The 16408-nt window shown below is 34.4% G+C and overlaps 1 protein-coding gene across 2 annotated transcripts in view; it reads right to left on the bottom strand.

Annotated features, from left to right (window-relative positions):
• The window catches only part of LDB3 (LIM domain binding 3), a 129369-nt gene that overhangs the window by 89103 nt on the left and 23858 nt on the right, over window positions 1–16408 (bottom strand). For both annotated transcript variants that reach the window (XM_053692045.1, XM_053692046.1), the window contains exon 2: window positions 10679–10805. In XM_053692045.1, coding sequence (XP_053548020.1) covers window positions 10679–10771 — 93 coding nt within the window. In that variant the 5' untranslated portion in view covers window positions 10772–10805. The remainder of the gene's footprint in view (window positions 1–10678; window positions 10806–16408) is intronic.

The following is a 16408-nucleotide window of genomic DNA, read 5'->3' as shown; positions in this document are numbered from 1 at the left end:
CCCTTTTCCTCAGAGGACTTTTGTTTACATAGCAAATATAATGAAGGTTATGTGAATGTGCCTTTTTACTCTCTCTCTCGCTCTCTCTCTCTCTCTCTCTCTCTCTCTCTCTCTCTCTCACTCTCTCTCACTCTCTCTCTCCTCTCTCTCTCTCTCTCTATATATATATATATATATATATATATATATAGTATATATATATATATATACATACAATTATATATATATAAAATTATATTTATACACATAACATTTTACATACAAAAAAAGTTCCCTTTACAATAATAACATTCATTCTGAAAAAACACATCAGTTATTCTAAATGGTAAAATTAATTTGTAAAGATAATTTACAGAGATCATAGCTCCAGCAAACCTTTCCTTAATAAGATTTTTTTTTTTTAAATCTTGTTACGTCAAACAAATGATATATGTAATGAAATATTGATGTTTTTTATATTTACTCCCCAAAAAAAATATATGAATTAATTAAAAGGTGTGAAAAGTCTTATATTATATTATTATTATTATTATTATTTTTTACATTAGGATTTGCACACAACATATAGCTGTACATTTTGGGTACTGTATCCTAAAAAAAGAGAGTGTACTTTTCTAAAATAGTTTAACGTGACCCCTGGGACAATAAGTGTCCATTCCAAACCTGCCATTTACTGTATTAGTGAACTGTATCAGTGGGGATTATCAGATTCAATGTCTGCTAACGTGACAGCGAACTTAACACTAAAACCACATTCTCAAATACTTGCCTCAAGTCTATATATAGATGGGCATGGAGGACAAAGCCTTCTCTCACTGGGGCATAAAATGTGCCATCACCTGTCACTCATTTGATTGACTAAGACCGCCTGCACTGGTCACCATGGACCTCCTGCCGACCACTAATCACCTGAACCCCAGCTAATCCCTTCACTCTAAAATTAGGAGCAAGAATCAGGCAGATAACAGCACTTCAAAGACATGCTAACCAATCTATTTTCTCCCATTTACTGTATATCTGCAGGAAGATGATAACGGAGCGCTGAAGTAAAGCAGATTATAATACATGGAATACAACTATAAAGATTTTTCCTTCAAAATGTATTTGCCCATAAAGGGCCAGATTATGAGTGAAATGCTATTGCGTGTATAAGGTTAGCGCTCGTATTACAAGTTTAAAGTAAATGCGAACGGGTGATCGCAATCACGATGTACGCTAGAATGATTACCGTGACCTCAGAGCTGTGGTTAGCTGTTTTGCAAAACTAAAAAGTGTCACAAACTTATCAAACATACATTACAAAGTACACTAACATTTATAATAGCATCATATATTAAAAATTATTTAAAAAATATAATAATCAATATATAATATTATGTCTCAGGTGTTAGAAAAAAATCAGGCAAAGGACTTTAACATAGGAATACATACATATACATGTCTAAAGATGGATATGTATGTATATATATATATATATATATATATGTGTGTGTGTGTGTGTGTGTGTACATATGGATTTATGGATTTATACGCGTATATATGTATTTACAGACATAAATACACCTATAAACATATAAATACATATGCATACATATATATACATAGATAGTGCATTGAAGCATTCTTATATATATCTGTATATATCTATACCTATATATCAGTATGCCAATATATAGGTATAAATATATATTTGTGCAAAATACCATCAGCTATATGTAGAAATATGTATTTAATAAATAGAACATATTATTCTATGTGCAGAACATTAGAATGTAAAATATATTTTTATCTCAGGTTAGCACACTTGAGGAATATGCGTTTGGGTAAGCGCGAGAGTGAGTTGTTTTTCCCCACCTTTTTTGCTCATTTGACTTCTATGGAGGAATAAGTTATTGAATGTGTGATATTCTAACATCAGCTTTTTGCGGTTGTTGTGTTAGCGTGCGATCGATGACTTTTTTATTCAACTCTTAAACCCGCAACCCGACGCACACATAAAGTTTACTTCTAGCGCAGATAACATTCAAGCGGGAGGGTTAAATAGTGCTCCACTTGTAATCTGGTCCAAAATAAAGTAACATTGTGCTAACACATTTGATGATTTATTTTATTTGTGCTCATTCCACTGTCCCTAGCTAAGTTGTATCTCTTATTATCAAGTAATTCTTATATATACATCAGAAATTAATTACTGTATTGCACACACACACAAAAAAATTCTAAGAGCAGTCTAAGCATTGTTAGCAACATTTGGACAGTTATGGACAGAGGTAAATGAGTTCTTGCACATATCAAGCAATAAATGTGAAACATATGGCGGGATCAGAATTCTGAATTTTCACAAAATGCATTCCAGCCATTTTGAGAAACTTTGAAACAGCAATTCTTTATGAAGGTGCCAAAGCCCTGCATATTCACAGAAGAAAAGCAATGCAACAAAATGATAACATATTTCTGTAAAGAACATTAAAGGTACATAATACTCATATGCTAAATCACTTGAAACTGATGCAGTATAACTGTAAAAAGCTGACGGGAAAATATCACCTGAGCATCTCTATGTAAAAAAGGAAGATATTTTACCTCTCAATCTCCAAAGCTCAGCAGAGTAAGTTCTGTGTAAAAAGTTATACTCAGCTGCTGCTCAACTGCAGGTAAAAAAAATAACTGCAGCCAATCAGCATCAGCAGTGAAGAGGTCATGAACTCTTTTACTGTGATCTCATGAGATTTCACTTAACGCTCATGAGATTTCACTTAACTCTCATGAGATTTCATAGTAAACTTCCTTAAACTTAAAGGGAAATGAATTTTATTTCATGACTCAGATAGAGAATAGAATTTTAAACAACTTTCCAATTAACTTCTATTATTTAATTTGCTTCCTTCACTTTTTATCCTTTGCTGAAAGGTTTATCTAGGAAAGATCAGGAGCAGAAAAGAAACTAGGTTCTAGCTGCTGATTGGTGGATGCATATATACTGATTGTCATTGGCTCACCCATGTGTTCATTTAGAAACCAGTAGTGCATTGCTGTGCCTTCAACAAATGATACTAAGAGAATGAAACAAATTAGATAATAGAAGTAAATTAGAAAGTTGTTTCAAATTGTATTCTCTATCTGAATCATGAAAGATTTTTTTGGGGTTTCATGTCCCTTTAATAGGGAAATAAGATGAGAGTGCACGAAAGCTCGCTCCTTCCACTGTTCCGGGACAGACATACTGATTTGCTGCTTGGAAGTCCTTTACAATGGGATGTGGCTACTGAGGAATTTTTGAGGTAAAATATCTTTCTTTTTTACATAGAAATGTTCAGGTGATATTTTCCTGTCAGCTTTTTACAGCTATGCTGCAGCACTTTCAAGTGTTTCAACAAAAAATGGACAAAATAAAACCTAAACATTACCTTTAAAAAAATACAGTTTAAATGTGTTGTCAAAAAAGTATGCAAGATAATCTAATCAATTATATGAGTGAGATAATAACAGCTGGCTCACATTTACTTATTACAAAATATACCAAGTATACCTAAAACTCATCCTGATTGGAAGGGTAGACCAGTTCAAATATTGAGTTCTAAATCTTTGTGGAACTGACATTTAAGTTACATTAAGCAGAAGTTATATTTCAGATGACCTGTGCACATAGAATTTCCCTGTGATATATCAAAAACGATTACCAGTATATATCTGTCTTGAACAGAGCAGTTCAGAAAAACCAATGCTCAAAATGTTATCATCAAGTGAACAAGTTCAGTAAAGTAGTGAAGTCATCAATGTATCTGTATGGTACACACACAAAGATGATGTCACCAATGACATCACAGCAACATGACACTAAGCATATGACATCACACACAGATTTACTAAATTTGAGAGTTCATTACAGAGGTGGGGAGGTGTGATGCATCTTCAGTCTACTGGTCAGTATTACAATAAGAAATAAGGCATAATTATAAACAAAGCTTTTGAATTTATGTTTGTGATCAAACAAAGTTATGGACACAGCCAAGTATTCTGCACAAATCTTCCTCTGGAAATGGTACAAAGGATTTGTGAGCTCCTTTTAAGCGTACATTCCTCTGTGGGCTTAATGAATAGAGCAAGACATTGTGCCAAGTTCATTTAATGGGAAATATGTGAATGACGACTACATGATTAAATGTGAAATATAACTTCAGTGAGTAGTGTGTGGTTTCTAAATCAGTTACATTGTAAATGCAACGTTTCTATCATGTCTATGAAAGAGCAGCAAATATATATGTTAAAAATATTAATGCATTAAAAAAGTGCTACTAAAAACTATATATATATATATATCTTAATGTAAGGCTGGCTTAAAGGGACATTAAACACTTGAGATGGTAATAAAAAAATTATAAATGACACATATAAAAAGAAGTCTGCAATATACTTTGATTATTTATTCTGTCCCCTTTTCATGTAATTCCATTCTGAAATTGTCAGCTTTTTAGTTCCAGTTAGAAATTAAATTGCAGAACACTGCTATTTTGCACACAGCCATTGGCTGCACACTTAGTGACCTATTTATAACTGTCCCCAATTGGCCACAGCAGAGAAGGTAACCTAAGTTACAACATGGCAGCTCCCACTTTAAAATACATCTACATGTTATTCTCAGACTAATCTTTTCTTTGAATGCATTATTCTATCTAGCATTTATTTAGTATTTAAAGGGGCATTAAACCCCTCTTGCTTTTGTGTAAAAGAATTGTGTTTTGTGCCACACTCCCTAGAGAGGCCAAAAAGAAAAATCTGTAACCTAGGTAACAGAATCTGTTTTTTAGCCTCACTATGGAGCTTGGGACAAGCATAATTTCTAACAAAGGCAAGAGATATTTAAAGGGACAATAAACACCTTGTAATTACAAGACATTTCTTTTGTGCTGCTATAGAATAACAGACAGGTAAAGTCTTTATGTTTTTAAAAACAAATTATCATCCCTTTTACTGCAGTTATTTATCAATAGCCAAACTCCATACACCATTTGCCTTATTTGGAGGAGCCTATCCTGTCTTTAGTCTGCAGACAACAAGGCTAGTCAATGTCATAAAGTTAGTATTAAGTACATTGTTTTGCAGTTGTTATCCGTTAAATCCAATTATGGAGAAACAAAAAGCAGGGTTAGCCTTAACAAGTCAACAGTGAGCCTTTTAGGTTCTGAGAATTAGAAATTGCTTAATTTGCAGAACTAAATTACATGAAAATGTGGTAAAATAAATAATGAAAATATATTGCAAATATGTTTCATTGCACATAACTAAACATAACTAAATATTTTATATGAATTTTCAAAGGAATTTACTGTCCCTTTAATGTCCTTTAAATACATTGTGCTGTGAAATAAAACTCTCCATTCACTGGGCTCCATTATCAAATATCTAGCGGACATGATTTGCTAGCCGGACATGCGCATTGCTGGACATTCTGCATATATTATTGCACAAGCATTTCACCAGAAGTGCTTGTGCAATGCCCCCCCTGCACACTGATGACCAATCAGCCACTAGCAGGTAGAAAGATAGATACTTAGAAAGAAAGATAAATAGATAGCTAGACAGACAGATAGATAGAAAGATAAATAGATAGATAGATATGTAAACCGTTCATCTGATATTGTTGTCATACCTCTGTATTATTATTATTAGTGAATAAAAGTTATGTTTTACTATTTCAGCCCGTTCTGTGAGTTTTTTTTATTGCAGAATTTAATATTTGTTCCACTCTTCTCATTTTGTATAAAACAAAATGCAGGCTGTACCCAGTCACCTAGTGATTGTGATAATATTTAAATAATAGAGGACAGAACATAATTATACAGATCTACTTATCCCATTAAGTTATAATCTTTAACATTATTCATATTTCTTGCACCTGTACAAAGGACACCAGAATGCCTGCTAAAAGGAATATCTTATTACAGAGATGTAAATAGACCGGCACAATGTGTTTATGACCTGCAATACCTGATCATGTTATCTGCATAACTGCACTTAAGGTATGATCCCTGATTTAACGCTTATTATTTGTATCATAATGTCAAGAATTTTAATGCACAAATGGAAAAATTGATCTGATCTATTGTGTTGGAAGCTGAAAGCATCATCTGTAAAGTCATTTAGTGGGAATAGATCAGCACATGTAAAAATATAACAAATCTAAATTAGGGTCATCCAACAGCAATCATTATGGTCTCTTTGACTGGGTCTGCTTTGGTTACTGAGATTTTTATAGAGACAGATAATTAGTTATAAACTTTAAAAGTAAAAAAACAAATTAAAAGAAATTAATATAGCTGCGTGACATTGGTACAGCCATAATTAAAGGGGCAATAAACATCTTGAAATTTTAATATAAAGTTTAGATGTGTATGATGAAACAAATAGTTTATTTACTTTGCCCCTTTTTCATTTAATTTACTTCTGAACAAATTTATAATTCTTAGAACTTGAAATGCCCCTGCTGACTTATTAGGCTAACGCTGCTACATACATTTTCCTCATTGGCTTTATCAGATACTTGCAAAACAAAACATTGTATACAAACTTATACAACATTGGCTACCCTTGTTGTATGTGGACTAACGCCCAGATTGACTCCCCCAAATAAGGCAAATGCTGGGTGGTTTTACAGTAAAAATGATGTTTATTTGTTTTACATGTGTTAAGACTCGGCTGATATGTTATTCTTTAGCAACACAACAAAAATGTCTTGTAATTACAAGCTGTTTACTGACCCTGTAATGGTGATTATCTATAAGGTGTGCAGGGAAAGGGAGGGCGATCTGTAAGGGTGATTATCTATAAGGTGTGCAGGAAAAGGGAGGGTGATCTGTAAGGGTGATTATCTATAAGGTGTGCAGGGAGAGGGAGGGTGATCTGTAAGGGTGATTATCTATAAGAGGTGCAGGGAGAGGGAGGGTGATCTGTAAGGGTGATTATCTATAAGGGGTGCAGGAAGAGGGAGGGTGATCTGTAAGGGTGATTATCTATAAGGGGTGCAGGGAGAGGGAGGGTGATCTGTAAGGGTGATTATCTATAAAGGGGTGCAGGGAGAGGGAGGGTGATCTGTAAGGGTGATTATCTATAGGGTGTGCAGGGAAAGGGAGGGTGATCTGTAAGGGTGATTATCTATAAGGGGTGCAGGGAGAGGGAGGGTGATCTGTAAGGGTGATTATCTATAAGGTGTGCAGGGAAAGGGAGGGTGATCTGTAAGGGTGATTATCTATAAGGGGTGCAGGGAGAGGAGGGTGATCTGTTAGGGTTATGATCTATAAGGGGTTCAGGGAGAGGGAGGGTGATCTGTAAGGGTGATCTATAAGGGGTGCAGGGAGAGGGAGGGTGAGCTGTAAGGGTGATCTATAAGGGGTGCAGGGAAAGGGGTGATCTGTAAGGGTGATCTATAAGGGGTGCAGGGGGAGGGAGGGTGATCTGTAAGGGTGATCTATAATGGGCACAGGGAGAGGGAGGGTGATCTGTAAAGGAGATGATCTATAAGGGGTGCAGGTAGAGAGAGGGTGATCTGTAAAGGAGATGATCTATAAGGGGTGTGGGGAGAGGGAGGGTGATCTGTAAGGGTGATTATCTATAAGGGGTACGGGGAGAGGGAGGATGATCTGTAAGGGTGATTATCTATAAGGAGTGCAGGGAGAGGGAGGGTGATCTGTAAGGGTGATTATCTATAAGGGGTGCAGGGAGAGAGAGGGTGATCTGTAAGGGTGAATATCTATAAGGGGTGCAGGAAAAGGGAGGGTGATCTGTAAGGGTGATTATCTATAAGGGGTGCAGGGAGAGGGAGGGTGATATGTAAGGGTGATCATCTATAAGGGGTGCAGGGAGAGGGAGGGTGATTTGTAAGGGTGATTATCTATAAGGGGTGCAAGGAAAGGGAGGGCGATCTGTAAAGGAGATGATCTTTAAGGGGTGCGGGGAGAGGGAGGGTGATCTGTAAGGGTGATTATCTATAAGGGGTGCAGGGAGAGGGAGGGTGATCTGTAAGGGTGATTATTTATAAGGGGTGCAGGGAAAGGGAGGGTGATCTGTAAGGGTGATTATCTATAAGGGGTGCAGGGAAAGGGAGGGTGATATGTAAGGGTGATTATCTATAAGGGGTGCAGGGAGAGGGAGGGTGATCTGTAAGGGTGATTATCTATAAGGGGTGCAGGGAAAGGGAGGTTGATCTGAGAGAGGTGCAGGAAGAGTGTGAATAATCTGGATAAGTAAATGATATCTGAGGGTGAAGAGAGTGATTGATGAGAAGGTGCATAATCATTAAAGGTTTAAGGGATGATAATAGGGGTTTCATATTAATAATTTTGGGGGGAAATGTATGTTTTTGTTTTTTTAAACTTTATTGCTGAATGATTCTCTCTCTACACAAATGTTCACTAGCTTCACATTTTTACAAGTAGGGCTGTGCAGAATGGTTGTATAGTCATTAATAGTGTAACTCATCAAGTCAAATAAACAGCTATTGAATATAAAGGCTGAGAATAAACTAAAACCCATACAAATACTGATAGCCTTTCTGTTCTTTGAAACACAAAATTTTGTATTGAAGAAGTGAACAGAAAACCTTTCCCAGAGTGAAGATCAAAAAGATTTATACTTTTTTTTCCAAGTATAATCTAAGGATGTCTGATATACTGATTAACTGGGTACATAAACCATATCATACACCATATCAAATTAAATATCTACCTAAAAAGTCAGATGGAATTGCATTGCTGGTGTTGCATTTCTTTAGAAAAAGAAAAGAGGCCAACTGGCCCAGCTAATAAGAATAAGTCGGAAAACAATGTGTGTTTGTTCAGAAGCACTTCAGTTTCATTCTGAAGTTGTACTTTTAATCTGGACATGCCTTTAAAATGGACTAAACCAGCTGTGCATACATTTATTCTTAACTGTCAACCAACTATCTAGCAACTTGATAAATGACACATAGAAGTGTCCAGTTGGCCCTCAGTCACACCAGGAAACACAGTACCTTTCTTGTTGACCTGATAACAGTTTCCATACTGTAAACATATTCTATTGACATTTAATACCAAATATTCCCCTGGTAATCTCTTCCCAAATGGCCTAAATTTTGGACCTAGTGACATCTCTTAGACATGTGCAATGCTGTATATAACAATGACATTATGGCCTAAGATATATAGAGTCATTTTACAATTTTGTCAGCTGTCTACTTTCCTCAAATATTAACAGTATTTCACATCATACCGAAAGCTAGAACAACCTTGTCTGTTTCTTTTGGAGTTTCAATTCTATTTTCTGCTAAAAAAATATATAAAACGAAGTGGCAAGAGTGAGTAATAAGAGATAAGGCAGAATTCTATAGAATGCGATTGAATTCAAATAGTTCTGGGCGGATTGATGGTGCTGAATCAAAGAAATATTTTTTATGTATTTAATTCAAGCAGCATAACATGAGCAAGTAAAACTATCAATTTTGGTTTAACAAAGAGATTACTAAAGCATAATATGGATATAAATTAAAGGGAACTTCTTCTTAACATCAGGTCTAGACTAAATTATATAATTTCAAGAAACTGGTTTAATACTGAATGTTGTTCCCTTAAACTACTTATAGCAAAATAATTATTATTTTGATGTAGGTGATGTTCATTTATTGTCAACCTAATTGGTGACTAGGAAGTAGATTTATCATCTTAAATGTGCAATGTTATATGAGACAATATAAGTATATGTTATTTGCCCTGTTCACTGCTGAATGATATGTGTAATTCCTGTAAAATTGTAAATACAATTACAATCTCTTTGCAATATGTGTCTTATAAGTGTGTGTGCGTATGTTTGTGAGTGTGTGTTTGTAAATGTGTGTGTATGTGTACATGCATGTGTGCATGTTTGTATGTGTGTGTGAGTGCATGTTTGTAAATTTGTGAGTGTGTATGTTTGTGTGTGTGAGTGTGTGTTTGTAAATGTGTATGTGTTTGTGTACATGCATGTGTGTGTGAGTGTGTATTTGTAAATGTGTGTGTGTGTATGTGTGCGTGTGTGCAGATGTATGTATGCATGTGTGTGTGTGTGTGTATGTAAAAGTGTGTGTGTCTGTGTATATGTAGGTATACATTATTTATACTTATGTGATTCTTAATGGCTTTTCAAGAACATACAGAGCAGTGAGATTTATAAAAAGGAAGACTCTTAAGAATAACATAAAAAATGGGAAAGACTGAATAGGCCGTTCTAGACTTGTGGAGTTTAGAGTCATGTCAAGCTTATTTATTTCATACTGATCTGCTGAATTTATTTTCCTTTTACTAACTTTTGGAATAGTAAATACTTAAACTAGCGTACTTGTACGAAGACAGACATACAGGATACCAGTAGTGCAGATAAATGTCTATTTTTGTCTTAATAATTTCACATTTTATTGTTAACAATATGTGTCAGATTATCCTAAATATCTACTTTTGTTTTAGTTGATGACTTCAAAAAGTACTGAATTCTATTTCATTAAAAGTTTTACTGGGTACTTTAACACAAATCCTAGCTTTTGAAACGTATGATTTTATAAGCAGTGATACATTTTGTGTCTCCTTACAGTATAGAACACTTTGCAGACAGGTAGATTGGTTAAAGTGTAATGCAATAATAAAACATACATTAGTCTTGTGATTGAACTTACTCTGGAAATGGTTAAAGGCATGTTGAAATCTTTTCCTCCTTGAAGTCGAAATCCCCATGGTCCTGGTCCAGAAAGGGATACAGTGTAAGCCATTATTGCAAAGTTTCAGCACAGCCACTCAAAAGCTCTGGGAAAATAGGAAAGAAAAAAATAAATAAAACTATTTCACATAATGGAAAAATGAAATGGGGAATCACTCTGCTTATATAATTACAAGGTATTTGTGGCTCTTGCCTGTTCAGTCAGCTTGAAGTGCTACCTAAGAATAGATAGGAGGTATAATGCAGATACAGATATCCCAGCTTAGCTGGCCCATAAAAGGAATGTAACCAAATACCTCCTATGCTGGGATTGTATGACTCAGAGATCTATTATTGCCTTATGGGAGTCGAAAAGGATCTTTCCAAGCACCTATTTGTACTTTGCTAATTAGAAACCTATAGAAAATACATAATAACTTTTTTTTTATTTAAAAACTATGTCTGAAGAATGCACCATTTATTATGAAACCTACACTAAGAACATAAGAAGTTGAACAAAAAGATTTGTAATCATTTAATACATCTATCCAGATTGGCTTGTGCTATTAAATATAAAGTTGTAGCATTTTAGATTTCTAGTCTATGTTTTGTTATGGTTTTTTCTTTGTAAATACAATAATTTATTATGAGGCTTCTGTTAATTGTTATATATAATCATGGTACTATACATGACTTTAATCAACTAAACTATAAAGGTGTAAAAGAGAGGACAGGTTTCAGTGATTTTAGCACTTATAAGATAAATGGAATGTTCTAAATTTTGTAAGAAATGTAATTAAAAATAAACGCAGATTAACGCATTTCGCTGCTAAATAAAAACATATTTGCAATGCATTTATATTGGGAAAATACATCTGGTAAACACTATAATTGATAAACTGTAATGTTTTGTCCCCTGGAACATTTATTTTAAACATAATACATTTATACAAATATGTGGATCAGGGGTTGCATTTGCAGAACACCCCCTGCTTGACTTATAAGCTTTTAATGCAAGAAAATAAAAAATATTTAAAATGTGATTTTGCAATACATGGTAAAGAGATTGTAGTTTTACAGAAAATTCAGTGAATCACTTTAAAAATAAATTATTATAACTGAGAGAACAGAAAATATAAGTATATAAAGGATCTAAAACATAGATACCTTATATATTCTAATTCATCTCAATTGCAAGTATCATATACGTATATTTTAAATTTAATCCATCTGAATCATAAATACCTTATATATTCGAATCCATCTGAATTGTAACTACCTTATATATTCTAATCCATCTGAATTGTAAATACCTTATATATTCTAATCCATCTGAATTGTAACTACCTTATATATTCTAATCCATCTGAATTGTAAATACCTTATATATTCTAATCCATCTGAATTGTAACTACCTTATATATTCTAATCCGTCTGAATTGTAACTACCTTATATATTCTAATTCGTCTGAATTGTAACTACCTTATATATTCGAATCCGTCTGAATTGTAACTACCTTATATATTCTAATCCAGCTGAATTGTAACTACCTTATATATTCTAATCCATCTGAATTGTAACTACCTTATATATTCTAATCCATCTGAATTGTAACTACCTTATATATTCTAATCCATTTTAACTAAAAGTACCATATATAATCTAATCCATCTGAATCGTAAATACCATGTATATTCTAATCCATCTAAATTGTAAGTACCATATATATGCTATTACACCTGAATCCTAAGTACCATATATATTCTAATCCAGATGAATCATAAGTACCATATATATTCTATTCCAGCTGAATCATAAGTACCATATATATTCTAATCCATCTGAATCATAAGTACCAAATATATTGTTATCCATCTGAATTGTAAGTACCATGTATATTCTAATCTAACTAAATTGTAAGTACCATATGTATTCTGATACATCTGAATCCTAAATACCATATATATTCTAATACATCTGAATCCTAAATACCATATATATTCTAATCTAGATGAATCATAAGTACCATATATATTCGAATTCATCTGAACCATAACTACCATATCTACATAAGTACCATATATATTCAAATAAAACTGAATAATAAGTACTACATATTTTTTATTTTCCATCTGAATCAAAAGCGCCATATTTATTTTAATCCACCTGAACCATATGTACCATATATATATTGCAGCCCAGCTAAATTGTAAGTACCATATATGTTCCAATTCATCTGAACCGTAAGTACCATATTTATTATAATCCACCTGAACATACATTCCATATATTTTGCAATCCAACTAAACCATAAGTACCATATATATTCCAAACTTGCTAAATGATAAGTAACATATATTCCACAAACAGAGGGGGTGTGTGCACTCTGATAGCCAGTGAACAGAAATGTAATTAGAAAAATAATAATAATACAAATAAATATATATATATATAACTCACAATGTGAATCCACCCTCCATAAGCCAACCACCTGAAGGTTCTGTGTAGTAAACAATCTTCAATAAAACAGGAACCAGCCAGGATTTTTTCAAAAACAGGGGTCAAAATTTATTGAATAATTAATACATTTTGACCCCTGTTTTTTAAAAAATCCTGGCTGGTTCCTGTTTTATTGAAGACTATATATATATATATATATATATATATATATATATATATATATATATATATATATATTCTAATCCAGTTGAACAATAAGTATGTTTATATTTTAATCCATATATATTCTAATTAATCTCAACTATATTTACCATATCAATTCTATTACAGCTGAACCAAAAGTGCTTATTGTCTGCATTTTCACCTCATTTTTGGACTTCTAGTAAAAGCATTTTGGCCTCTGTCAGACATACCTTGAGGGCCCCCATGCCCAATTTCCCTAATTTAATAAAAGATAAATGCAAAGGGTCAGATAACAATTTTAAAGGATAAAACTGGTACCAATATTTAAACACCATGGCTGCTCAGTGAGCTAACGGGGTTGTATATTGCTTCTGAAGACATCAATTGTATCATACAAGCAACTAATGACTCTCTGAGCAGGCGTAGTGTTTGAATACTGGTGCACAGGCCCTCACAGGATATGTGCGTATGCCACATAAAAACAACAATAACTTTAACTAGAAGCATTTTTGCTAATGATAGTTTATTGCAAACATGCTGAGATTTCATACTGAAATGCACTCATGCACATTTCATTTATTGACCTTCCTATCCCTTTAAAAATGAGACCAAATAGCTTTTCAAATAACCTTTTTTTATGCACAAATATTTGAATATGTTTAAATATTGCTCTTTTGGATGCATGATATGAACCTTTAAAGTCTTCTATCCCTTTAAGTATTAGTATGTAAATGTTTTTCATCTATTGAAAGGGACATTAAAGTCAAAATTAAACATTTATGATTCCGATAGGGCATGTGATGTTTGGAGACTTTTTTTTATGTTACTTTTATTACTAAACTATACTCTGGGGGATATTTATCAAGCTCCGTAGAGAGCTTGAGGCCCCTTGTTTCTGGCGAGCCTTGAGGCTCGCCGGAAACAGAAGTTATCAAGAAGTTATCACAGAAGTTATCAAGAAGTTATGAAGCCGCTGCTCCATAACTTGTCCGTCTGCTCTGAGGCGGCGGACAGAAATCAACCTGAACGAATACGATCTGGCCGCGAATCTGCAGGGGGCGGCATTGCACCAGAACTGCTGGTGCAATGATAAATGCCGACAGCGTATGCTGTCAGCATTTATCAATGGGCAACGATGTGCAGAGGACATCATACTCTACTTCGTATCATGTCCACTCGCACATTGTTAAATATGCCCCACAGTCTTCATATATGCACACTTTATGAGGCACCAGTTACTAATGAGCATGTGCAAGAGTTTACTGTGTATACGTATATGAGTCTGTGATCACATGATACAGGGGCCATCAAATTCAAATACATTTGGAAAATTGACAGAAAAAAATGTACTGATCATTTAAAATTGAGACTAAGGACTCGCTGGAAACTTAAGTTAAGAAGCAGCGGTTGTAAGACCACTGCTCCTTAACTCGTGCAATCATCCAGATCCGATCGAGATGATTGACACACCCTGCTAGCAGCTGCTTGGCCGTGACTGTGCAGGGGGCACATTGAACAAGCATTTCACAAGAAAGGCTTGTGCAATGTTAAATGCCGACAGCGTATGCAATGTCAGGCGGACATGATGTGCTGCAGCGAATCATATCCGCCCGGCATTTGTTAAATCTGCCCCTAAGTGCTATTGCATTAAGTCTTTATTACACATTTGTTAAACATGAAATGCTGCTGTACGTAATGTCCTTTTAACTAAAATCAAAACCATTGGAATAAAATATTTCACGTTTAAAATTTGCTATTTTCAAATCTGAAATAAAAGTATTGCAAATTTAATTTCAGAATAATATACAAATTGGTATATTCTAAAGGATGCAAAGACTTATCAAGATTTCTGCACCAGCCACAGGAATGTAAATGAAGTCTTGTAAGGGATTAGCAACATTTAGCAATTACGTAACTAAGCTCCGTTCATTCCCATAATAATTTTGGTAATTCCAGGATAGCCTGAGCATTATACTTTTTACAGTTGAAAATAAATCATTGATTATTCAGAGTAAATTAAATATGTGGCATTTATATTCAAAGAAAAGTAATCAGAGAAAAACAGTCACATTTTGAATAAACAGTACAGTAGTGCATTATCAAATTAATTAGCAGTAATTTCTATATTATAAATAATAGATGTTTGCAAAAAATGTTCTCTTTAAAAGCTTTAGTGATAGTTTTTACCTATAGGAATGGGTAAGTTGCAATTCCAATGTTCAAATTTTTAGAAAGAATGTTATCATTGGCATTCGTTCTGCAATTGAAATGTTTATGCAGCACAGAATTAACGTTTGAATCAGAGGCGTAACTAGAAACCACAGGGCCCAGGTGCAAGAATCTAAGAAGGCCCCCCCCCACCCCGCAAAAAAAGTGAATTTGATATATATATATTTTTATATATATAATTAAAACACAGAAAAAAATGTGAATCAGATTACGTCTGCAAAAGGAGGTTCCCTGTGCCCACAGTCTGTGAGATGGTCTGACCCCCTATTACTGTATATAGTGACACTGTTTAACCCACCAGTACTGTATATAGTGAGTCAGTGACAGAGTTTGTAATCTGCCGGTAAAATGGTTGGCCTGACCCTAACCGCCCCAGTACTTTATAAAATGACCACAGTAGTCTGTGATATGGTCCAGCCCCCCCGTACTGTATATAGTGGTACTGTATAGACTGACACTGTTTACCCCCGCCCCCCATGCTGTAGTAACAAGGTCTGTAATTTACTGGTTCCACAAACATACACACACACATACACACACACATACATGCATAAATACACACACAGTCACATACACACACACATACATGCATAAATACACACACAGTCACATACACACAAACATACACACACATACATGCATAAATACACACACAGTCACATACATACATACACACACACATAAACACCAATGGGTAAAACAGAAACACTAACCCCTGTAGTCAGAGAAACTAGTGAAGCATCATGTCACACTCACATGATATCAGTGCAGGCAGTGGCAGGTCAACGTTTTTTATTGGGGGCCCAGTCGCAATTGCTACCTCTGCACCCCCTGTAG

Source organism: Bombina bombina, chromosome 9 (genome assembly GCF_027579735.1).
Source record: "Bombina bombina isolate aBomBom1 chromosome 9, aBomBom1.pri, whole genome shotgun sequence".
NCBI lineage: Eukaryota > Metazoa > Chordata > Amphibia > Anura > Bombinatoridae > Bombina > Bombina bombina.
This window is presented reverse-complemented; position numbering and strand designations above follow the sequence as displayed.